Genomic DNA, 25,211 nt, shown 5'->3' with positions numbered 1-25,211 from the left:
CTGCATCGTGGTGACTGCTGGGAGATGTAGTTCTTTGAGTTACGGCCCCAGGAGAAAACAGCTTGTTATCCGTCCGTTTCTTTAGTATGAGCGAAGACCTGTACCTTTATTATTATTATTAGCATTCTGATTATCATCATCATTATTATTAAGGATATTATTAAGTTGTTATTATTATAATCATCAGTAGTAGTAATATTATTATACAGTTTGCTGTCAGTACAGTCATTCGAGGTTCGAAAGGGGATCTGCTAAAATGTACTGCAACAGATTATGTGTATATGCAGCAACTATAATACCCATACAGGTGTAAAGATCATCTTAACCTGTACTTTTTATATTCCTTGCCAGCAGAGGGCGACAAGGACACGTGTCAATATTTACAATTATGATATTTTAGAGTTGTTTTGTATCCCATAATCGTTAAAAAGAAATCAGTGGGGGATACTGTTTTATGTCCGAATCATTAGAATTATTTACTCTTAAATGCATGTTTGAGGCGTTTTCATCAAAAATGATCAATCGTCCCGCTCTGCGATCGACTCGTTGGGCTTTTTGTAGTTTTTACGTCGCTGTCCGGTTTCGCTGCTGAACAAGAAGCAGAAGGAATTCCATCCAGTTTCCGGAACTCTACCGAAAGTGCCGAACCGATAACGGCATTTATGAAGTGAATATATTGTTAGAAAATCAGCTGGAACATTTTTAATTTTATGGCCTAGAGTTCGGTCCGTGTTACGAGAGCAAAAAGTTTTTCCTCCTGCCGAAACTCACCAAGGAGTTTGTGGGTACTTTCGATTACCGAGGTAAATCCGAACCCAGGGATTATAGAACCAGGGCCCGTCAGGGAGCTGCCTCCCTCATCTGTCGACAGTACCATGTTCGAGGCTCTTTAGTGGCGATTTGACTGACTGGTGATCTATTTCATTGTGACTTTATCCAGCAGGGATGGCCGCCGCGCCGCAGCTGTCTCTGCACATGAGATCCACTGATCTCATCAGGAAAGAACCGCTGGACTACGGGGGGTTCGGGGACGTTTACCTGTGCCTACATGTGACCCTCGGACAGGTGGTGATGAAGACCATATACACGGGCCCTCTTCACAGCAAGTAGGTCGTTGTGATTGTGGACACCATGCGGGGTATTTCCCGTCGTGACGTTGGAGCCGAGTCATGTGTCCCCGGCTGGAGACATGAGAAAGACGGGCAATGCAGATCTACCCGGTCCCTTTACTGGGTCCTGATGTCTGATTATACAACAGGATCATAACAGTAGTATTGATGGAAACTCTTGACTTCATGGTTTTAATAATACAATTTTGTTATCCCTTTAAATAACCCTTAACGTCGATCCACGAGTTGATCGATCAACTTAAAGGTTAAAAATAAAACTCTAGATACGTTGTTTCCGAGTTTTCAACCTATGAAAGGTCCATTTTGGTAAAACTGTGGGTTTTACAATTGATATCAGATTTGAGTGCTTGTTCTTTTAGCCTTAAATCCTCTGGCTCCCTCTATTACAGTATTTCTATTATATTCAGAGCCGTAATACTTTCACCAGCTTCTGCCTGAGATCCTCTGGCAGCGCCCTATTGATGGGTCCAAAGTCCTTTTTGTTCATGTTCCAACACTTCCGGGAGGTGGAATTTAACGATTCAGGACCGGTGACAAATGCTCTCCATTTGGGCGATGTTGCCATTTATTACAACGACAAAAACACCTGTCGTTACACAAATGAAGCTGGATGTCGTTAAGAGCTGCTGTGCTCCCCACACCATAATGTCTATCACACACCCGCTGCTGGGAGGTGACCAATGAAAACACACTCAAATAAGATACTCAGAAATTAAGAACGGCTCCTACACGTACAAATGTATTTCAGTGATAGTTGCATTGACTGGACCACACGTTTACTTATTTTAGTCTCACTTTGAGCCCAGTCGATAGTCGACACGGGTGATTTCTCCAGAGTGTTTGAACCTCTGGACTTTTCCAGGGAGAAGAAGAAGCTGCTGATAGACGAAGGCAGCATCATGGCCAGTCTGAACCATGAGCGTGTGGTCAAGCTGCTGGGGGTGATCTTGGAGGACAGAGACTGCTCCTTGGTCATGGAACTCATCCCCCGGGGCAACCTTCTGGTGATGTTACAGACGGTGAGTCGGCTCTATATCTACAAGGAAAATATCCATCTCACAATTTCATCCCTTGGAAGCTTATTGTTGCTGTTTTTAGGATTAATATCCCCCTTCTTGCTTGTTTCCAGGTCTCTGTGCCTCTGTCTGTCAAAGGGAGAGTTACTTTAGAGATCCTGGAAGCCATGGTTTACCTTTCAGAGAATGACATCATACACAAGGACATCAAGCCAGAAAACATTTTAGTGGACCAAGATTTCCACATCAAGGTATGTTCGGCTTGTTAGGTCGCGCAACGTGCACCTTCACAGCAGTCACCTCTCTCCTAGATCGCAGACCTCGGATTGGCCGTATCTCAGGCTTGGAGCAAACTCACAAAGGAGGAGTCTCGCAGGAAGAGTCGGCAGACGACCGGGGAGAGAGGCGCCGGCACCCTGAGCTACATGGCGCCCGAGCACCTGGAGAGCATACACGCCGCCTCCATGGAGAAGTCCGACGTCTACAGCTTCGCCATCGTGCTGTGGGTCATCCTGGCGGGGGTGGAGCCGTATGCCAGTGAGTTGGAACGCTGAAGGGCGACGAGCTTTTCATCTTCTCGCCGCAGCCGCGGTCACCTCGTGTCTGTGTTCAGATGCCAGGAGCGAAGACCAAATCTGTCAGTGCGTCAGGAAGGGCGACCGACCAGCAGAGGACCTCATTCCTAAGGACACCCCCGGGAAGCTGATTCATCTGATGAAGTGGTCCTGGCAACAAGACCCACGCTGTCGACCGACTTTTAAAGGTACGGCGCTCTAGCGTGTTCCACCTCGTCATAATACGCTTAAAAAACGTCCTGTTATTGCAGGTATGCAAGGTTTTGCTAGTTTATTCGAGCTTCTTCTGTGGATCTTCTCATCCTTTTCTCTTTTTTTGACGCTCTTATAGAGGCCTACGACTTCTTGTTTCCTTTTTACATGGAAACGCTTGCACCCTGCGTCGAGGAAGACTTGCTCAAGCTGAGGGTGAGGAGACATCGAAAGCGAACACATGGGGGGAACCACAAAAATGGCATTTTTCACTTTTTTTTTGGTTTTCTTTTTTAATGCAGATGATGTATGAAGGCCCAGAGTACCTTGTTGAGAAGATGAAATCTCTGTCGCTGAGCTGTTCTTTGGGAGGTGAGATCAGATTCAGGGTTGAACCTCCTCGACTCAACACCGATGGGTCAGCAGGTCGCCGTGGTAAACATCAATCTTTCGGGCTCGGCCCGGATCTGTGCTGCGGCACAAACCGGTCCCTGAGCTCTGGATTCGGTTCTTTTGCTCTTGTCTCTGGATTTTTATCTGGTAAACATCATCAGCCACGAGAACTTGGATTTAGACTTTACAAATTGTTTCCAGTTAAATTTATCACAGATGAACTCCAATTAAAGTGTAGAAACATCTCAGAGGCCATCAAATATCAAGTGTCGTTGAAAAGGGTGCAAGTAAACTCCAACATCCAGTTGATATTTTGTCATTTTGCCGTCTTGAGGTTGGATTGATGAGAGAATATTTACTTTTATTTGCTACGAGGCTGCCACATAACAAACACGAGAGGGTCCGTGAAGTTTCCTGCGGCGCAGTATTCACTTTTACGTGAGCATGAAACGGAAATTTGAATAAAATGTCACTTTTCTCCCCGACTTGCAGATTGTCCGGCTCCGTTGGTGAGTTCGGACAGCGTCTCGGTGCCGGTCGAAGCCAGTATTGAGGATCTGCACGATATCCAGTCCTCACAGCGGTATATCCAGAGTGATGCTCGGGCCGCTAGCGTTCCTCAAGCCTTGGAGGAAAAACTGAATCAGGAGCTCCAGTACCACCAAGGTGGCAACTACAACAGCGCCACCCAGGCTGACGCTGCTAAAGGCTACCTTCACAGCAGCACCAATCCTTTCCTGCCAAACCTGCCCGATCTTACAACCTCGGGCCAAGACAGGCCCTACACCTCATCCGTTCAGTCCTTTACCAAAGCTGCGCCCGTGCACCCAACCAGCCAGGAGGATCACCCGTCTGCTGATCCCTCTCAGTCCATGAACTCGACCGTACCTTCGAAGCCGCACTTGTCGTCGTCCGTTACCATGCCTCTTCTGCCACAGCTCAACCAGGAACATCCTCATTCTCTCTACAGCCGCCAACAGTCGTGGCCAACCTTCCCAGCGACAGACACAGCCACCCGTGAATACAGCCTGGGGAGTCTGCTGGCGCCCTCCAAGAGCCGACTACAAGACCCAGGTGCGTAGGCGAAGCTGTGCATGTGCCACACACGTGCGTACTCCTGTAGGCTTTGACACGTATCAACGATGGTTCTTGTGCCTGGTTTCTCTGCGCAGGGTCCCTTTTCATTCAGAACGCTAGTGGGATCCAGATCGGAAGCAACAACAAAATGAGCATCAAAAGTTGCCCTTCCTGGAGTTTGCCTCCATCTTCGAGTGACTCATTTCCCTTTTACGTCAAAGAAGGCGTTCAGAAATATGGTAAATTTCACACAACAGCTTCACCCATCTGACAAAATCAGCCTTTGCAAAGTTCTTTTCTGCTCAGCTATGATGCCGAGTTCTCATGCTTTGGTAAATGAGTTGCAAACGAATGAAGGCGACTGTTGTGTGTCATTGAGGGGACCATGCGGTGACCGAGGAGCACCTGGATCTGCTCAAAGAAAACATCGGGGCTAAATGGAAGCAGATTGCGCGACGCCTGGGCTTGACCGACACAGAAATAGAGACCATTGAACACGACTTTCACCGCGACGGCCTGACCGAGATGGTGCATCAGATGCTGGAGCGCTGGAAAATGAAGGAGGGAAGCATTGGCTACACGATCGGGAAGTTGTTAAGAGCTCTGGATGGCAACATAAATGTCGAGCTAATCAAGAAAATCCTGAACACCTGCGGTTAATCCTCCCTCATCTCAAACTCAGGTTTCCCGCGTGATGACTACTTTTTCTGCGATGTCTTGCAAAAGTTTGTAACGGATCTGGTTTGAAAGGGCAAAAGGTGGAATTTTATGGCTCGCTGGTGTTGAACGTTTAATTTTCTCTTAGAATTTTTTGGGATTGGGGAAAACAATGTTTGGGCTCAAACGTATGGTTTTCAGAATTGGTACAAAACAGAGTTTGACAGTAACCTTTGTAATACGTGTGAAATGGGAAACTGGAAACGTGTTGTTTGCTACATAGTTATACACAATGTAACCGTGCTGGTCCACTGGTTTGTAGCAGCTCAAACCAACCGTTTCTAATTTTGATACATTTGTTGACCTGGCAGAATGAGTAGATTAATGAGATCAAGCACCAACAAACGTTTATTTCAACACAAATGGTCTCGCAGTTTAATGTTCCATCACAGTTGTATTACTGTTACGTTACAGTAGGGGGCAGTAGAGTAACTGCATACTAAATCATAAACCATACCCCCCTCCCCTCCACAAAAGTGCCTTATGAACACTTTCTGAAATGTATGCAGCCATATTTATGGTTATCAAGAGCATGCTGCTTCTGTCTGGGGCCGAGTGTCAAATATGTTGTCTGAATATCAATGTTGCCGTGTGTCAAAAAGCTTAATCATGATCAGCCTGCTCCTTTATCTGCTGCAAACGCCATTAAAGCCACTGATTAAGCTGCTTTTTAAATTCCAAAGCTGTTCTGTTCTTCATGTACTGTAATCCAAAGACTTCGCTGTACGTGTTTTATCAATGTCTTCTGGGCCAGTTGATAAAGATGTTGAAATGTGAGTGATGTATTTTAATGATATTTGTAATCAGCTGTTGGATTTAGAGTTTCTTTAAGGATTATGCAGCATGGTTGAGGACGTTTTCCCCGTTGAGATGAACACATAAGACGAGTTAATATGGAAATGTAATTTTTTCCTGAGTGTCACAGGTTAAATCAATTACATCTCTCATCCATGACCCAGAAGAGGCTTTTTGCAGCAGTTTCAGGCACCTGCTCAGAGTTCTGGAGCAATTTTGGGTCAGAAGACAGATATTTCTCACGATTTCTTGAATTCAACACTTGCAGCGGGGCATGTACTGTGCACTAAAGATATAATCTGCACCAAAGTGCCCTAAATTGGCCTGTAATTAATAAAGACAATTAGAGAGAATCTTTACAAAGAGATAAGTAGTATATTGCGGAAGCGTACAGGGGGGGGGGGGGCAGCTGTCTCAGTTGTTACAAAATCAATGGAAATCCTTGTCATAGACCAGCCGGAGGAACGTACTTGCCACAGGGTGTCATTGCTGGGCTTTAACTTTAGGGTCGCTGGGATGTGATCCCGTCACCTTTGACTGCATGACTGTTATTCTGGGTCTTCAAGTCAGTTTTCTGGACTCAATGTCTTAAAAGTATGTGACGTGTGTGTCTCGTGCCCGACACAGATTATGGCGAGTGTCAGGGCCAGGCCACTTTTGCGGTCCCTGGGACCATCTCCAGGTTAATATGCAGGTTGTCTATTTCTGAGGTCCTTTTTGCCCACACGGTGGCCAGCAGGGACTTCTTGCGGCTCCCCCTTTGTGCTTTTCCCCAAAGTGTTTTGGGTTCTGGAGACCCATCCGGGCCTTTAGACAACTCTCTGCGTGAGGTGGGGACGGAGACGCTGCACATTTGAGGGATCTTCGCATCCTCGTCACAGCTGGGGGCTTTCAGCGTGACTATGGGAGGCTGTCCTGGAGGGGGTACAGGGAACCCGCTGGTATGTCTGTGGACTGTGCCGAGTCTCACCCTGACCGGCCCCTCGGAGCAGCAGCAGCAGCACTTCACACAGGCCCGGTACACGGTGCCCAGGTCCCTGCACATCACCCGGCGGATGTTCGGCCTCAGCGTCAGGTAGATGATGGGGTTGTAGATGGTGGAGGACTTGGCAAACATGGCAGGCATGGCAAACGCAAGAGGAGGGATGCTGTCGACGGGTCCGAAAGCAGCCCACATGGACACCACAGCGTAGGGGCTCCAGGCCGCCAGGAAGCCGATGCAGATGGCAACGCTGAGCTTCCAGGAGCAAAAGTGAACGAGGAGAAAAGACCACATGAGTGTTTGGAGCTCCTGTTAGTTCTGTTGCTCTTCTATCTATAAAAATAAGACAAATATAGTTTTTCTGATGTAATAACTAAAATATGCCAGTCTGTCTTCATCATATGGAGATTACGGTAAATCTGCCTGCATATGAAGAGCGGTGTGGCTAAAATGACAAAATCTGTAGTAAACTATTAAACATGCACATTTCACCAGGGTGAACAACAACATTTAAAACAAAAACATTTTGTCTTAAGAATATTTGTGCTTTATCGACCGACATGAATCCGAGAAGGTGGCGCGTTGAGCGTCTCCATACCGTTTACAGTGTTATGATTGGATTTTTGTGGGAATGAGAATGAATGTTTATAGAAAACAACATCAAACGATGACCATTTATCAGCGTAGCATCCGTCACTGTTCATCCAGAGCCAATTCCTGGTAATGAGAAGCTGCATCGCTTGAGGAACCATTGAGGTCAGAGCTGCTGTTTGGAGGACCGATAAAGCCTCCAGAAGATCTTATGCTTTTGATCTTTCACCTCTGAAACATTGTATCGCTGCATCCTTCTAACAATGTGGCGCTGGTTTGATGCTAACACGCCGGCAGCTCTTTCTTCTGTCTCCATTGATCTTGGGGACACCTGGATCTCTTGAGGCTTTTTAAAGGTATACTTAGAGCATCCCTGATGGTGCAACCTTCTCCAGATAAACTGAAGTTCAATTAGCAGCATTTGGGCTCTGCTTAAAGGGATTAAGGAGTCATCATGTGAGGGCACACATGGAAAGGTCAGACTGGATTAAGAGAGCGTATGGTGTCAAAGAAATACCTCAGTATCTGTGAGTAAAAACTGCACTTTTGCCCCTCTCACCTTCACTATAATCGTCTGGATGCTGGTCATGTGCGCCTGCCTTGACGAGTGCCGCTCCATGTGCTTGCGTGAAGAATGCACCCTCATCAGAATGTTGGAATAAGACGCGACGATGATACAGCAGGGCAGGATGTAGCAGAAGATGAAGAGCGCCACAGTGTAGGAGCGCGCTGTGCTGTGCTGATTGGACAGGCGCCAGTCGATACAACAGGCGGTGCCGTAAGGCTCGGGTCCGTACTTCCCCCAGTCGGCCAGCGGCGAGCCGGCAAACAGCAGGGCATAGACCCAAGCGCAGGCGATGAGCAGGCAGCCGTGAACAGAGTTGAACCTGTTCCCTGAGAGACAAACCAAGTCCTGCTTTCATTGATATTACAGATGAGAAATCGCTGCGTTCCCAGGCGGCCAACTGCGTCTTTACACCAACCTTCAGCATCTTTATGTCTGTCTTGAAACCACGTCTGAGGTATTTTACCCTTTATTAACGGCCTCCCAGGCCAATTAAGCCTGGATCCTAATTAGTATAACACATAATGGTGCAATAAGAGTGATTAATAATGCTTTGTCCCTAGTTACGATATTAGGCATTTGTACCTTTCCTTTTGTTAATTTGCCCTCTCACAGCTGTTATTGGTGGATCAAGCACACTTATAGAATGAAAAGCGTGGAGTTTCTTTAAGGATGTCTACATTTTATCACTACAATTCTGTCTGTCGAGGACAATGTGAGGTTTTGGAGTTTATTTGTTTAAGGCAGGCTGATCTGTGCCAGCGTGTCCTCGTTTCCATGGTGAGACACAGCTCAGCAACTGTTGCCAAGCTGGACGTTGTAGAGGAACAGTGTTGCTGTCCAGATTGGTTAATGTCCATGTAGACGGCGCGGAAGAGCGATCCAGAGAGATGATGTGAGAGAAACTCGAATGTTTGATGTTTCGAGCAGATTTATTTTTTTTAAATTTAAACCCTTCAGTTTACCTCTCGCGGCCAAATCAAAGGCCTGGATGAGCTGCATTAACTGACTTCACAAGTAATTCTTATTGAGTGCAGCCTCTCCACCTGTCAGTAATCAATTGAAAGGCTAATGTGCTGGGATCATTTGGTTTACTTCCACTCAGAAAAACAGCTAGCAGCCGTTTAAGGATGCAGCGGCTAATCTATGTGTCGTTTCACAGGCAGAAAAAAAAAAGCGTCTTTGAAGACTTACCATAAAACGGATAACATACTTTCACAAAGCAGACTGTGCTTAGCAGGGTGAGAGTGGTCAGGCTGCAGATGCCAAACAACATCCCGCAGAAGGCATAGAGGTAGCACATGGTTTTCCCATAGAGCCACCTGTGTAGGTGGGCGGAGGGGGTGTGAGGAAGAGCGAGAAGAAAAAGGAAAAGTCAGATCAAAGCAGGTGATGACCATATATGTGCAGGCAACAATGCAGCGCATGTGTTGAGGATGGCTACTTTATATTTTAGTGTCTTGGCTTTGATTTATGCTAATGCTAACTTTGCTGGTGTACCTGTGGTAAAAGCTGGAAGCTATGGCCATGGGGTAGAGGGACACGGTCAGGCCCAGGTCGCTAACAGCCAGGTTGACGATAAAGTACTCGGCCGGTTTGAGGAGGTGCTTCTTCTTGTAGGAGACATAGAGCAGCGTGCTGTTCCCAAGCACCGAACACACCCCTGGAAAAGCAGATCAAAACCTGAAGGTGAGACGGATGTTGGATTTACAGGACAGACCCGGGGCGTGAAGGCCGGTATCGTTTAAATTAAGAATGAAAGCCATGACCTCTGCCCCTCCTAATTAATGTGTAAATTGGTTCAGAAAGTGGGGATTTATTCATCAAAATGCACTTACATTCTGCGATATTTAAATTAAAACACATCATTTTCCTGAATAAAGCTTCGCATTAAAAACAACCGCTTTTTGTTGTGTTCTGAAAACATCACATCCAGGACGGGAGTTTATCGCTAAAATCCCTCAATTAAAAATCAAACCTCACTTTCCCCTCAGACACTGTGGCTTCATGTGTTCTGTAGATTGATGGAGGACAAACAGACCCGTTTGGGCAGAGAACACAGAAACTCAGAGACGGAGGGAGAAGATCCAGGAAAGCTGAAAGTGGAGAGGGTTTATTTATTTCTGTGGTTATTTTTTCACGTCATCTCACCAAAAATGGAATAGACCACAGCCACCATGATGTCCACTGGGGCAGGTATGTTGGAGCGGAATGCAATATCTTCATCTGACGGCGCCATCTGCAAACAAAGGACCCGTCCAGGGACAATTACAGCACAATATTGCAACTATATTCAGGTTGTTAGTAGGAATTTGGAAAAAAAAAAAAAAAAAGAACTTTAGCTTTTTCCTGTAGGAAAATAGGAAATAGACTGGTATTGATGTACAATCTTGTGGAAAATTATTCTTTGCATTCACAAGAAACTATGAATATATGATCTCTTTTATGGGGGATAAAAGGCCTGTTGTGACGGTGTCCTGATAATTGTCCATTTCCATGCCTTCATTCTGCCCAGCAGTCTAGCTGAGTGACTGTTGATCCACAAGGATCAATGAAGGACATGAGCATCGATTAAACAGGTACTTATTGCAGGAAACAGGGAAGCACTTCTTTAAAAAAAAAACAAAAAAAAACCTCTTAATAGACTCATCTAAAGTGCGATGGGCGTTTGCTGCGATGCTACAACAACGATTACGTCACCTGTCCCAAAGTTAAGATTTTGAGGAGCGGCATTTTTGTGGACAGTCTGTCATTCTTCAGTGTATCCCAGCTCTGATCTCACCAGGATCTGCCCTAATCTGTGTGTCTGCTCAGGCTGCAGATCCACACCAGTGTGGACCTTTTTTCCAAACAGGGAGAGGCATGCACGGGCTGTGCACGCGCTAGCAGGAGGGAAGCAATTACTTTATGTTAAGTCCGGTCTGCAGCGGTCCCAGTTCGGATACAGACAGAATAAAGGTTTGTTTGAAAAACCTCACACATCAGATTTCTTCCCGAGCCGTTTAGTCCATTGTCCATTTCACCAGCGGGCATCATTAGTTTGGGCTCACTGAGCGTTAGATTTAAGCCATCTGTGCAATCACAGAATTATACGCTGAACATCCTCTCATTTCTCCCCGAAATGTTCTCCTTTGAAGTAAATAATAGTGCCCCCCCCCCCCCCCCACACACACACACACACACCTCCCCAGATCTCAAGCATAAAGGGATTAATATACACATCAAATAAAATGTAAACAACTTGAAGATCACATATGTTTGTGATGACACATTTCCAGCCGTCCAAAGGAGACGTTGAAGCTTCAGATCAAGAAATAAAAAATGACCTTGGGCTGAAAGTCACATATTTTGTGACTGTAGCTGCTTTCATGCTCAAACTGAGCAGAAAAGGAAACAATTCCATCATTAAAATGCTGTCATGCTAGTTCCACTCCTGGTTTTCACCATAGTGTCAAAGACAACGCACACCAAAGGCTGAAGGGGAAGCTGCTAGATTAGGTAACCTCACTCATCCTGATGCGTGTTAACATTGAACTGCCGAGCATCCTTAGGCACCAGGAAGTCTGTTTTGTCCATGGCTCAGTCACCAGGACCCAAACACAAAGCTACGTCTGTCCTGTGCCTCTCCCCGCTGCACCCTGGACCAGTCCCACCGGGCCATTTTAAAGCAAAGCTCTCCAATCTAGATCTCAGTTTGATGCCCTCTAGCGTGAGGCTGCAGTGGACAATGACCCCCCCTCCCCCCATACCCACCCTGAGTGGACATCAAAATGATATCTGTAGAAATGTTGAGCACTTTCCGTTTGATTGATCCGTTAACCGTGTCCACAGAAGAGTGAAACGTTCGGAACTTTGCTTGCGCCCACTTCAGGTGTGTCTCCACCCGACCGGTGCAAGACACTTGTTGCTAAGCACCCTGTATCCCTGACTCCCGCTTCATCAGGGTCCAGTTCCGCATGATGCGTCGTTACTGGCGGATTAAAAGCAGCCATTTAGTGCCGTCAGGTGCATCCAAGATGCAGTCACTGATTCAAAGTTGAAATGCTAACTTTCAGTTTTGGGTCCGAAGTTAAACGATATTCGGTTTGGTTTCAAAGACAGCAAAAGTAAAAATAATATATAAATGTATTTCATGATCATATTAGAGCCGATATCACATTCACGGGACCAGATGTGGCTGTCTTTGCCCTAATTTTAAAAAAGGGAGAATCGGATGACTCCTTTTTTCATCTTTATTTTACACATTTTAAATGGATTAAATGTGTTGTTTAGACAGTTTCAATGAGCGACTGAAATCTCTCAGCTTTTCTTCTTTTATTTCCTCTAAGATCAATTAAAACAAACCATTCGCCACATTTTGAAGCAGTTTTCTGCCCCTAAAATGTTTAGATATATTTTACTATCCAGAACTTCACACAAAGAAGCAAATCACTTCACAAATGAGCCGCTTCGAAGTGCAAAAGTCTCCATCTGAGTTCTAAACAAAGACTCAATACCTCGAGTGATCAGCTGGATCGCGCACTCTGACGACGGTCTTGATCCGATTACGGTCCCATTAGTGTCCAAAATGACTTCCCCGTCGGCGTCCCTCGGCTGCGAGGTTCCTTCAGCAGATGCGAGCGTGTGGACACCCAGAGGATGCGCAGTTATCGCGGACGCGCCGGCAGGCTCCACTGGAGACATCCGCCAAACACGCTGCGCTCATCAATGGATGACGTCAATTACCTTACAATTCATTAGGCGCGCTCGTGCGTGGCAAACCCCAGATATCAAAATCAATCGTCATGCGTGAAATGAAGTCATAGTCAGGCTGTGTTGATGAAATCGTTGCTGCTGTAAGCTTCTTTGTCTTGGCACTCAAAACCTCCCATCTCATCCGAGTCCCTGGGAACCATCCTTTAACACTGGCCGCCCGTTGCGCCAGCCAACACTCGGGTGTCGATTGCTGCTGCAACTTATTACGGCACTTTCTGCACAAAAGCTTGAATGGATTCAATCACAATCAGCCAGAGGCTCATTTGGCGGCGACCAACATTTAATTAAGTTTGTCGCGGGAAGAAAGCGGAGCTGGAGGAACGTGATTTGTCACACCTTGAGAGCAGGAATAAACCAGCATCAGAAGAATTACAGGAAAATAGAGCCTTCAAGTGCTTCTTCTTCCCTTTTCTAATCACCAGTGAACTCTCAACACGGACGTTTGTGAGGAAAAAAGCTTTTTCAAGGTTTCAATGTCAAAGTGTTAATTGTGTTGCAGGAGACAAAGTGAAAAAGTGTTTTAGACGCACAAACGATCGGACTGAATATTAAATCATTCAAAAATGAAACAGTATAACAATCAGTATATTTTCCTAAATTTAAGGACAAACCTGTCCAAACGTTTCCTTATTTCTTGTCATTTACTACTTGCGAAAACGATATGGTTCGTTAGCTTTGAATTAAAGATTGGAAGTCTTGCAAAATCCATTCTTTTATTCATCCTTTTAATCCAATGAGAATTATTACCACTAGGGAGAGACATTTTATCCCGTCGATAGGGGGCGGCACTTTGGGGTAACTTGTGTTTTTAAATATTAACATTTCTGCTTGATCATCACGGATTTCCACTATAATAGCAATTTCTGTGAAGGCTGACAGCACATGTACTGTGTTGTATGTATGCTTTGAAAGCAGATGGTGCTTTCCTACTCTGAAGCTGCTGAAAAGGTTTATTAAAAGACATGCAACTTTTAAAGAAAGCCTGATTTATTTTACAAACCAAATCAGTAAAAACAATCACAAGGCTTGTGTTCAATGATGATCAGAGCATGAGCAAGAACCATCCTTCAGTAGGAAATCTAAATCTACATCCGAGATCTTCCTGGACCGCAGAGCACTTCTACTGAAGAACATGGTGACATGAGAGAGAGCTTCATTTTCTTATCTCACCACTGAGAGCGATCTGACAGCAGGAGGAACCCATCTTCTGTATGGAAGATCACCAGGGAGATAAACCTGTTAATGTGGCGGTTCAAAAGCCTGGCTGTGCAGAATCTGCTCACAGCAGGACGGAACCACAGGAGCTGCAGCGCCACTAAACGATGATATTCAAGACGACAAGAGAGTTTTGAGCTTTAAAAGGTTAGGTTAAATTGATTGGAGGGTGTAAAGATAATCCCCTTCCATTTTGAAGAGAATTGTCTTGTTACTATGTGTTCTACCATATGTTCCTGTCTTCTCTTAGAAGTAATTTAGAAGTTAGGTATGGTAGAATCTTTAGCAAGTGTAATAAAGATCAGAGACATTCCTTTGACAGGATTGTTGTTTAGACAACAATCCAGGATCCTCCAGCCAACAATCATTAAACATACATCGTAAAAAGGGACAGCATTGTGGTGATAAACTGATGTGCATGAAGAATGTGAACTTTGATCTGGCCATCTGGGAAGACAATGGAGAAGATGGACTGTACCAACATCAAATGGGACGAGGTCATCCAAGCAGAGGGACTGGATTTGACTGTATGAGCATTGATAATTTGCATCTGTGTTTCTATAAAAGACTGGGCCAAGGGATAGTTAGGTTGTCAGACTTCATGCCCTGGCAATGGACTCTGTTATTGTAGGGTTATGAACTGGCCCAGAGCTCTGTAATATTTGTATCTTGAATTGGTTCTGTTGCTAAATACATTTTGAAATTGCCATTTTTCTTCTTGAAGTCTTCATTTAAAGAACACGCGGATTAGCAGTGACACACGAGAGGTATTGCGATCCAACAATTTCTTAAAGACCTCAGATCAGCACATTGACGCGTGATTTCATGATTTATTTTGAAATCTTGTGTGTAAGAGGCTGGCGCTGCAGACAAAGGGTCTCGTGGTGTAAAATTCCGATAAGGTCTGGGTTTCCAACGTATGCTATCTACCACACTGAATTCACTCGCTTCAGAAGGCACAACCCCGAAAGGCTGTGACCCAAAAGGATTTTAAAAAGCAGGCCGGTACGCAGAAGGTCAGGCAGCAACTGCACGAGTACAAAAACCAGCAGACGTGTCAAATTTATGGGCACAAACAGTCCAAACCCCCCCCCCCAAGATCACGCTGGAACTAAACTCAGACACTGGCACAGGGACAAGAACAACGTGCAACTGCAGAGGCCAAAACTGGGGCTTAAATACAAAAGAGGGGTGGAGCCAATGAGAAGCAGGTGCAAACAATCAGGGCTGCAGAACTAATCACAAAGGACAAGAAGTGACAGAAAAACCAAAGGAAAACAGAGCAAAAACAGATCAGAACTAGATAAACATGTCTCACCCTCAAAGAATTTAGCTGTCTGGAAATTTAAAAAATCTGTCTCTGAACTTTTGTTTGCTCGATATATTGTGGGCAATCTCGCTGTGAGCTCGTCTTCTCATTCCACATTCCCTTGAAAAGGTGCCACAATTTTGTTGTTTAAGTTATATTTTTAGGTATTTTGGTTTAGATCAGGGGTGGGCAAACATTTTGATTCGTGGGCCACAATGGGTTCTAACATTTGACAAAGGGGCCGGACCAGGAGCAGATGGATGGATGGAGTGCTTTGGTAACCTCACCTCATTGGAGAAAAAATACACATCTTGGGATATGGAGAAAACATGTGCTTTAATTTCAAATGAAAATGAAGAGGAGCATTACAACAAAATATCTGACTTTGGAATGAGTCTTAAAACACTTAAAATCAAATGAATAAAATGTGCCTTTTTAAAAAAAATTAAGAACCATTTCTATTTTCAAGCACTGAAAGTTCTGTTATCCTTCAGGATATCACCATCACTCTCCTCCTGACTGTCTTTTTTCTAGTGGGAAAACACCAGAATTGCAGTGAAAATTTAACATTAACAAGGTTTATTCATTTAATTTTTCAAGTTTGGCGGGCCGGATTAAAACGTTTAACGTGCCGCGTGTGGCCCCCGGGCCTTAGTTTGCCCATGCCTGGTTTAGATCATATTTATCATGTAGATACCAGTTTGCTCATGTCCATGGCTGTTGGGGTCCAGGGTTCTGGGTTGTGTTTGGTTTTTCCTGCAGGGGGCGTGGAGGAGTCAATTGGCAACAGCTGGCGCTGCAGGCAGGCGCACCTGTCGGCAATCTCCATCAGGTCGCCTATTTAAGGACAGAGCGGCTGTCTATCAGAATGTTTTGGTGTCGTCCCTGCTTATTGTGGTCTCCATGCTGTCCTGCTGAACTTGTGAACAGAACCTGACTCACGTGTTGGCTCCGCGCAGGAGCTCTCGAATGCCAGACGAGTGCTTCCCTGCAGTCCGGAAGGACCGCCAGTTTGATTTTGATAAATAAAAACTAGTTTTTGGACTTTTTATCACTGCATTCTTGCCTGTTTTCGGGTCCTGTAAAAACCCAACCATAACAACGGCAGTCCCTCTTCATAGAGTAGAGGGTTAGCCATGGTGTTCCACAAGGTTCTGTACATGGACCAGTCCTTTCACCTTGTACATGCTTCCCTTAGGAAACATTATTCAGCAGCATGGAATAAATTTTCATTGTTATGCTGATGACACTCAGCTATATTTATCCATGAAACCAGAGACAGAGCAGTTAGTGAAGCTTCAGACCTGTCTTAAAGACATAAAGTCTTGGATTGTTCCTTATTGTCAGGAACAGAAGGCAGGCAGGTTTTACCAGGGAGCAGGCAGGATAGAATCGTCGGGGACAGGCAGGGTCGAGACCAGGCAGGCAGACAGGCAGGCAGGAAAACACTGGAGAGTCATGTGAGGACAATCTGTCAGGGAGGCGCAGGGAACTAAAAGGGGCTCGTGATGGCGCTCCAGAAGACCGAGGAGAACTGCGGACCCCTGTCGGATACCGCGTGGCTGTTTCTGTTGGTTGCAGATGGGGCAGGCGTTGATGAATTCCTGGACATCCTCCTCCATGGCCAGCCACCAAAACCTCTGCCTCAGCAGACCCGCCGCTCCAGGTGGCAGGTCAGCCGAGACGCATGGGCCCACTCTAGGACCTCCGCCCTGACTGGGTCAGGCAAAAAGAGTCGGTTGCTGGGGCAGGCGCTTGGTCGGCTGACTGGAGGCCGCCCTCCAGACCTTCTCCTCGATTCCCCAGGTGACTGCCATCACAACACATGGAAAAGGGAGAATATTCTCCAGGGTCCTCCCAGGGCTCTCGTCCTCCTCCCCCGCGAACTGCTGAGAGAGGGTATCTGCCTTGCCGTTGCGCGACCCTGGGCGGTAGAAAAGGGAAAAATTAAAACGTGTGGAAAAACAGTGACCACTGAGCCTGCCGGGAGTTCAGCCTCTTGGCCGTTCGGATATATTCCAAGTTGCGATGGTTGCTCCACAGGATGAACGGCAGCTCAACTCCCTCCAGCCAGTGCCGCCATTCTTCTAATGCCAGCTTGACGGCCAGCAGCTCCTGGTTCCCAACATCGTAGTTCCTCTCCGTTGATGTCAACTGGTGGGAGAACGGGTACGGGTGCAGCTTCTGGTCCCCCTGAGCCTTCTGAGATAGCACTGCCCCTACACCCGTGTTGGAGACGTCCACCTCGACCACGAACTAGCAACTGGGGTCTGGTAGTTGCAGGATGGGAGCGGTCGCGAACCGCCTTTTGAGCTCCTGAAACATCGCGTCCTCCGCCGGTGTCCATACAAACCCCCTCTTGGAGCTCGTGAGCGACGTGAGTGGGACTGCCACGGTGCTATAATTCCAGATGAAGCGCCAGTAGAAGTTTGCAAACCCCAGGAATTGCTGTAGCTGCTTTGGGACTCAGGGCGCGGCCAGTCCACAACCGCCGAGACCTTCACAGGATCCATCTGAATGTTCCCTGGGGCAATGACGAATCCCAGGAAGGAAACCAACGGGGCGTGGAACTGGCATTTCTCGGCCCTCACATAAAGTTGGTCCTCCTGTAGCCGCTGCAGCACCGCCCGTACATGCTGCACGTGTTCCTTGATACCCTTGGAGAAGATTAGGATGTCATCCAGGTAGACGAAGACAAACCAGTCTGACATGTCCCGGAGAATATCATTGACCAACACGTGAAAGACAGCCAGCGCATTGGTCAATCCAAATGGCATCACCAAGTACTCATAGTGGCCGGCCGGGGTGTTGAACGCCGTCTTCCACTACTAACTTTTCAGCATCATGCCGCGTCATTAGTTTCCTTATCCTTGTAATGTTCCTTAGGTGAAAAAAGGCACTTCGAGAGACTGTTTTAATGTGTGAGTTGAAGGAGAGATTTTGATCAAAAGTTACTCCAAGATTCCTCACAGAGACTAGATGTTAATGAGATACCATCTAGAGTGATCATGTGATTTAATCTATCCCTGAGAGGTTCAGGACCAAACACCATGACCTCAGAGGAAATTTGAAGACATCCAGGACTTTATGTCTTTAAGACAGGTCTGAAGCTTCACTAACTTCTCTGTCTCCTCTGGTTTCATGGATAAATATAGCTGAGTGTCATCAGCATAACAATGAACATTTATTCTATGCTGCCGAATAATGTTCCCTAAGGGAAGCATGTACAAGGTGAAGAGGATTGGTCCAAGTACAGAACCTTGAGGAACTCCATGGCTAACCCTACTGTATGAAGAGGGAACACCATGGACATGAACAAACTTGTATCTATCGGATAAATCTGATCTAAACCAGTCTAGTGCTGTCCCTTTAATCCCAATCACATGTTCCAGTCTCTGTAACAGGATGCTGTGATCAACTGTATCAAAAGCAGCACTGAGGTCCAGCAGAACCAGCATAGAGACCAGTCCATGATCTGAAGCTATGAGAAGATCATTAGTAACCCACTGCTGTTTCTGTGCTGTGATGAGCTCTAAAGCCTGACTGAAACATCTCATAACAGGCTGTTCCTCTGCAGGTGCTCCAGTAACTGAGTCACCACCACCTTCTCAAGAACTTTAGAGATAAAAGGAAGGTTGGATATCGGCCTATAATTTGCTCATACATCAGGATCCAGTGATGTTTTTTTAAGCAACGGCTTAATCACTGCCACCTTGTAGGACCGGGGTCCATAACCTGTCACTAAAAAACCATTGATCTGGTCCAGGATAGAGCTGCCTATCAATGGTAAAACATCCTTCAAAAGGTGTGTTGGGATGGGATCTAAAGGACACGTGGTGGACTGGGATTTCTGAATTAGCGATGACGCCTCAGAAAAATATATAGGGCTGAAGCAGTTTAAGGGCTTGTTGGAGACCCTGCATGTTCCCACAGTCAGCACATCTGGTGATGGTCCAGTTGTTGGGATGGCCTGGTTAGCTTTTTCTCTGATAGCTAGAACTTTATCAGTGAAGAAGCTCATGAAGTCTTCACCACTAAGGGAAGAAGGGATACATGGATCTAAAACACTGACTCTTGGTTAATTTGGCCACAGTGCTGAAAAGAAAACCTGGGGTTGTTCTTGTTTTCTCCTGTTCAAGGTCAAGCTGTTCTAGCCTTACGGAGGGCCTTTTTGTAAACTAATAGACAGTCTTTCCAGGCTACATGATAGCTGTCTATTTTACAAGAATGCCACTTCCTTTCTAGTCTTCACACTTTCTGCTTGAGGGTCCTAATGTATGAATTATACTAGGGAGCACACCTCCTCTGATTTACTATTTTCTTTTTCAGGGGGGCAACAGAATCAAGCGTGATTCTCAGCGAGGTTGCTGCACCTTCTGCAATAGAGTCGACCTCAGCAGGGCTAAGATTATAATGATTGATCCCTGGGGAAACACACGGTGGTCCTGGGATCAGCACAGGGATCACTTCCTTAAACTTAGCTACAGCATTATCTGAGAGACATCTGCTATAGTCAGACTGTGCTCTGAGGATAGAAGAATCCTTAATCATAAATGTAAAAGTGATCAAAGAATGGTCTGACAGGAGGGGGTTCTGAGGGAACACTGACACATGTTCTACCTCAACACCATAAGTCAGGACTAGATCTAAGGTGTGGTTGAAGCTATGAGTTGGTTGGTTTATCTGCTGCAGGAAACCAACTGACTAAAGTAATGAAATGAAGCCATTTCTAAAGCTGCCATTGACAACATCTACAATCTGGTGGTTTACTTTGAGTTTTATTGTTTCGACATCACAGATCCAAACATAGAATATGAACAATGATTATATTTTAAAATAAAACTGAAGACAGGATGTGATGCTGTGGAAGTCAGGATGTAGAGAAGGAAGAGGAGGAGGGCTTTGGGAGCTCTGGAATTGTTCTTTACTTCATCTTTTCCAGAAGTTCATCTTTTTGGAGATCCATCTCCAGAAGCTTTTCTTCTTCTTTTTCTTTAATACTTGAAGCTGCAGAAAAGAGAGATTGTGTTTTAGATTTCACTGAACATCATCTGAAATCTTCTGGAAGAGGAACAAAGGCGAAAGCATCTCACCTCAAGCTGGAGGATCGCTTCAGAGAGCCTCTGGAGCTCCTCTTTGGTCCTCTCCTGCTCCTCTTGCCTCAACCGTTGGCTCTCCAGGACCTTCTGCTCTAGCTCTTCCCTCATCTGGACCCATTTTTGAGATGTCCTCTCCCACCGCTGACAAACATCAGCCAGCATCTTGTTATACGTCTCCTCTTGAGTCAACAGCTGCTGCTTTATTGACTCTTCTTTATCAACGATCATCTCGTTATATTTATTTTGCTCTTCTTCCAGCAGTTTGTTGAACTTTGTTTCTTTTAGAAAGAGCTGCTGCCTCAAGGCCTCTTTCTCTTCATCAAACCTTTGTTTCTCTTCCTCCAGCTTCCTCACAAATTCCTCCTCAATCACAAGGAGCTTCTGATTCAGGCCTTCCTCCTGCTCCATCAGCTTTCTCTTGTGTTGCTCCTCTTTCTCCTGCTGCTGACTGTGGAGGGTTTCCTCCAGAGAAGCACATTTGAGGTTGCTCTCCTTCAGAGCAGCTTGTGAGGTGTTCAGCTGGGTCAGGGTCTCCACATCGGCCACAGTCCTCATGTGTCGCCTCTTCACTGCCCTGCTGAGCTGCTCCTCCTTCTCTGCCAGGACTTCTCTGAGGTGCTGGACCCTCTCTTCCCTCCAAGTCTCCATTGATGATTCCAGTGGTTCTTGGTCTGCCTTCAGCTGCTGGGTTCCTCGCTGTGCCATCGATGCGTCTGCTGGTCACCAGTGTGGTACAAGAGTGTTGAGCTCCTCAGGCGTGTGCTTAAAGAGATAGAGCTGAGGTGTTTGATACAAAGGAGATCAAAGACTAAAAGGCCAACTTAAGATCAAAGAGAAAAATGCCAACTGACTAAACCAACTGACCCAAGTAATGAAATGAAGCCATTTCTAAAGCTGTCATTTACAATGTGTAAAGTCTCTAATAATAATGGCTTTATCTGATCTAAGGACCAGGAACTCTGAATGTGGCCCAGCAGGGGGCCGATATACAACTACAAACAAAAGTGGCTTTTCTGTCCTCCAGTTCAGATGGGTGATGCCAAGACTCAGGCTTTCAAATGAACTGGAGCCATGTTTTGGTCTAGGATTAATTAATAACTTGGAGTGATAGATTGCTGCCACTCCCCCTCCTCGACAATGAACACGAGGAATATGATTAAGATTGGTTGGAGTAGATTCATTTAAGCCAGGGGTCGGCAACCTGCGGCTCTTTCATCCTTATGTTGCGGCTCTGAATGGCTTGGGAAAATTAATTAAAAAGTGTCCGATTAAAGTGTATGTTGTCTCAAAAACGTCTGTCATGTCTTCTTATTAAGCTAAAGTTTGTAACTTCTTTCTTCAGAACTTGTGCAATTTCAGTGATCAGCATTCGCCTTCTTCAGATACGTTTGACAGCACCCGACGTGGCAGCAGGCAGATTTGTCAGCCGGCATGTGCGGAAAAATCTGCGTATTATTCGTTCACTCGAAGGCATTTTTAACTTTAATACAATAGCGATAGCTTTCATCAAATTTAGCTTACTAATCTTTTATAAACAAACATAACTTTAACGATCACTTGCGTATGAACGTAAACGTCTCAGGCGCAGACAGCTGACATCTTCCCCTCCTTTAGCCTCTCAGTGCAGCCTCCACACCAGAGTGAGCGAGTCACAGACCTTTATTTCTGCAGATTCGGGCTGATTTTTTTGTTCTGATGCTCCTTAGTTTGTCTGAGTGCAGAGCAGACTGTTCACTGACTAACGCTGTCTGATAAAAACACAGGAGTGCGCAAATGCGCATGGATGAGATGGACAGCAGTCAATCATCTGCGATGTCACTTATAAAAAGCTGAGGAACACATTTGTAGGAATCTTTAGGAAAGTTCAAAGACCACGCATCTTTCGCCAAACGAAAAATCTAACACAGATAAAACCGTTGTTATCCATTTATCCAATTTTCCATTAGAGCAACAACAATCGGAAAAGGAATCGTTATCCGTGTTTTCATTTTTATCTTTGAGACGAATATTGAAAAAATAATTCCCTTGTTGGATTCTGTGATACCTTGTTGCACCTCACGCTTTCACCTTTACCACTGACTTTTCACTTTACTTTTTCAATAAATCCCTTTTTGTTAAAATCCCTAAAAGAGAGTGGTCTTCCCGTTTATGTTGTGGTCATTCGGAGCCAAGTGGTCATGACACTCCTCCTCCTGAAGCCAGGTCTCATTAAGACAGAATAAATCAATGTGATGATCTGCTATCAGGTCGGGCACGAACAGGGATTTACACAAAAGAGATCTAATATTTAACAGTCCACACTTAATTGGGATATTAGTTTCCCCAACTTGTGCTTTGGTATTAATTTTAATAAGATTATGGTGATTGACCGCTCCCCTGCTCTGTGCCTGGTGAACTTTTAACCGTGGAACAGACACTACCTCTATAGTGTTAAATATGTTATTGTTGGTGGATGAGGGTTCTATGGAAGCAGCAGAGAGGTGTGTAAGACTACAACTCTGCATCCTGGTCTGGACCCTGGATTGTCAGGTCACTTTGGGTCTAATAAAATTAGCCAAATTACTAGAAATGAGAGAGGCGCCATCCCGTGTGGGATGGACACCGTCTCTCCTAATCAGACCAGGTTTTCCCTAAAAAGTGCTCCAATTGTCTACAAAGGCCACCTGGTTTTCGGGGCACCACCGTGACAGCCAGCGACGGAGCGACGACATGCGGCTAAACATCTCATCGCTGGCCGGATTGTACTGTCAGGGACCAGACGAGAACCCAAGACCGACACCAGAGTTCAGTTGAACACCGCTTTATTGTCAGGAAGAGAAGGCAGGCAGGTTTTACCAGGCAGGAGAGAACCGTCGGGGACAGGCAGGGTCGAGACCAGGCAGGCAGGCAGGAAAACACTGGAGTCATGTGAACCACGGAGGACAATCTGGCAGGGAGGCAGCGTAGCACAGGGAACTAAAAGGGGCTCGTGATGGCGCTGATTCGCCACAGGTGCGCGGGGTGAAAGAGGACTCGAGGGCGGGGTCGCCCGCAGCTGTGCCACATGACAGTGTTTGGGAATGCTATTTAAGCTCTATTAGAGATGGGAAATTTCAGACTTTCCAAGTGTGTTTAGCCGATTGTGTATGTATATTAAGTGAGGATCGCTGTACTCTAGGTCCCTATGTGGTGCACTCGGTGTGTATCCCACAATGCATTGCAAAAAGTGGTGAACCAATGATGCTCCCTAACTAAGCAATATATCCCATCATAATTATGAAATTAAATGTTAATGACATAAGAGTACATCAAAAAATGACCTGTGAATGTTTTCAATTTTTTAAGCAGTCGCAAAAAATAAATTTAACCGAGCTGAACTGACGTCAGTCTGGCATGTGTTTATAATACGACACTATAATTAAGTCTAAAGTGCTACGGCTGAGTGTCCGAAAGTTGCACTAAGTTATTTAATCAAGCTAACTAGCTATGCAGTGAACAGGTAGAAAGCTGCTTAAAATGCTGGGAAACGACCATCTGGAGGCCTTCAAAGGAACCAAGGAACAAAATTAGAGAACAACTGTTCTGTTTTCCTTCAGCACGGTTCCTGAAATAAAAACACACTCCAACATTAAACTAATGCGTCCTAATAACGCAGCAGAAATGTTCTTAGGGGTGAAAAATCACCTTCTCTATCAGATGGTTTGATGTAGTTTGAACGCTAAAAGAACCAACCAGCTGGAATTACGTGCAGAAGTGTGGTCAAATATGCAGTTGGGTAGGAGAGGGAATGTCAAACCCTGGGGTCAATGTCAACAAGAATGCATTTATATGGTTAAGGTAACTTGACTGTTTTCAACACGTCAAAGCACAACTTGTAAAAAGTTTGCAACTTGGAATTTTTAAAAAAATCTAAGTCGGTTGCATCGAGCACCTCGGGTCCTCAGTTGCTTTTTAGCGCCCATGAGGAGGAGCTAAGTTGTGCTCATAGTCGTCTTTGAAGCACATTATGATGGAGAAGCGGAAGAAATAAAATGAGAATTTCTAAGCTCACAGGCAAATTTCAGCGCATACATTTAACAACCCAAAGAGGTTGTGGGTGGCTGGAATGGCCGATAAGGTCACATCTCCAGGTGAAGGTCGTGGCCCATCCAGACATGAGCTGAGCAGCAGAAACATCATCTGTTACCACTACTTATGAAGGAATCGCTGTCTTGGGAACACATAAGTGAATATTTAGTTGAAAACACAAACCACGTGTCCACTCCTCCTCCCACCACATTGTCCAGCTGGTTCCCCCTCACCTGTCTTACTGTCTCTGGACGTCCCACATGGTCCACCCTGGTCGTGCCCTACCATATTTGGAGAGGTGTCCCATTCGCACCGCCAGGCGACGTCAGATTCAGGTATCAAAAGGTGCCACAATATAACAGGAAAACTTTGACCAGCGCCTGGGCTGCATCAGTTCAGCACCATTGGCTTCCATCTATTTTATAAGTGATATAAAGTAGATGTCGGGAGATATCAATAGGTAATTACCAAAGAGTAAAGTACAACCACGGAACCTCCTCGAGATTACATTAGTGGGACAGTTGCCCCCCACCCCACCCTTTAGAAACCATTATTTCTATGAAAAGGATGTTATTAAAGACACATTATCGCAATCTTCTGCTTTTACACATCTGCTTTTTACATGTGGCAACCAGACAGCCTGAACAAAGCGTTTCTTCCGGTCCACATATTCAGTGTTAATCAAAAACAGTCAGTGAAGATGTTGAGATATATGTTTTTGCTCTAGATGCTGTGGGAAACAGCATTATGGAT

General features: G+C 45.5%; 3 protein-coding genes across 4 annotated transcripts; 1 reads left to right on the top strand and 2 right to left on the bottom strand.

Annotated features, from left to right (window-relative positions):
* The first annotated feature begins 564 nt into the window (after positions 1-564).
* ripk1l (receptor (TNFRSF)-interacting serine-threonine kinase 1, like) lies at positions 565-5,877 on the top strand. 2 transcript variants are annotated; one of them, XM_011616119.2, is made up of 11 exons: positions 565-803; positions 944-1,106; positions 1,993-2,149; positions 2,260-2,397; positions 2,458-2,683; positions 2,760-2,909; positions 3,053-3,129; positions 3,216-3,285; positions 3,799-4,380; positions 4,479-4,622; positions 4,763-5,877. In XM_011616119.2, exons 2-11 carry the CDS (start codon positions 946-948, stop codon positions 5,041-5,043), a joined length of 1,986 nt encoding a protein of 661 aa, XP_011614421.1. In that variant the 5' UTR covers positions 565-803; positions 944-945; the 3' UTR covers positions 5,044-5,877. The 2 variants fall into 2 exon arrangements, with proteins under 2 accessions (XP_011614421.1, XP_003975345.1); XM_003975296.3 differs by having other exon boundaries at positions 941-1,106.
* Positions 5,878-6,170: 293 nt separating this feature from the next.
* On the bottom strand, positions 6,171-12,949 carry opn7a (opsin 7, group member a). The gene is made up of 6 exons (XM_029831023.1): positions 12,530-12,949; positions 10,185-10,272; positions 9,534-9,696; positions 9,228-9,355; positions 8,028-8,362; positions 6,171-7,132 (listed from the first exon to the last, which is right to left on the bottom strand). Exons 2-6 carry the CDS (start codon positions 10,270-10,272, stop codon positions 6,536-6,538), a joined length of 1,311 nt encoding a protein of 436 aa, XP_029686883.1. The 5' UTR covers positions 12,530-12,949; the 3' UTR covers positions 6,171-6,535.
* Positions 12,950-19,994: 7,045 nt separating this feature from the next.
* Positions 19,995-20,797, bottom strand: LOC115247938 (CXXC-type zinc finger protein 1-like). Its single transcript, XM_029831048.1, has 2 exons — positions 20,406-20,797; positions 19,995-20,319 (listed from the first exon to the last, which is right to left on the bottom strand). The coding sequence occupies exons 1-2, from the start codon at positions 20,637-20,639 to the stop codon at positions 20,242-20,244; spliced, it is 312 nt and encodes a 103-aa protein (XP_029686908.1). The 5' UTR covers positions 20,640-20,797; the 3' UTR covers positions 19,995-20,241.
* Between the last annotated feature and the right edge of the window lie 4,414 nt (positions 20,798-25,211).

Source organism: Takifugu rubripes, chromosome 22 (assembly GCF_901000725.2).
Source record: "Takifugu rubripes chromosome 22, fTakRub1.2, whole genome shotgun sequence".
Taxonomy (NCBI): domain Eukaryota; kingdom Metazoa; phylum Chordata; class Actinopteri; order Tetraodontiformes; family Tetraodontidae; genus Takifugu; species Takifugu rubripes.
The sequence above is the reverse complement of the archived record's forward strand: the minus strand, read 5'-3'. Positions and strand labels throughout refer to the sequence as shown.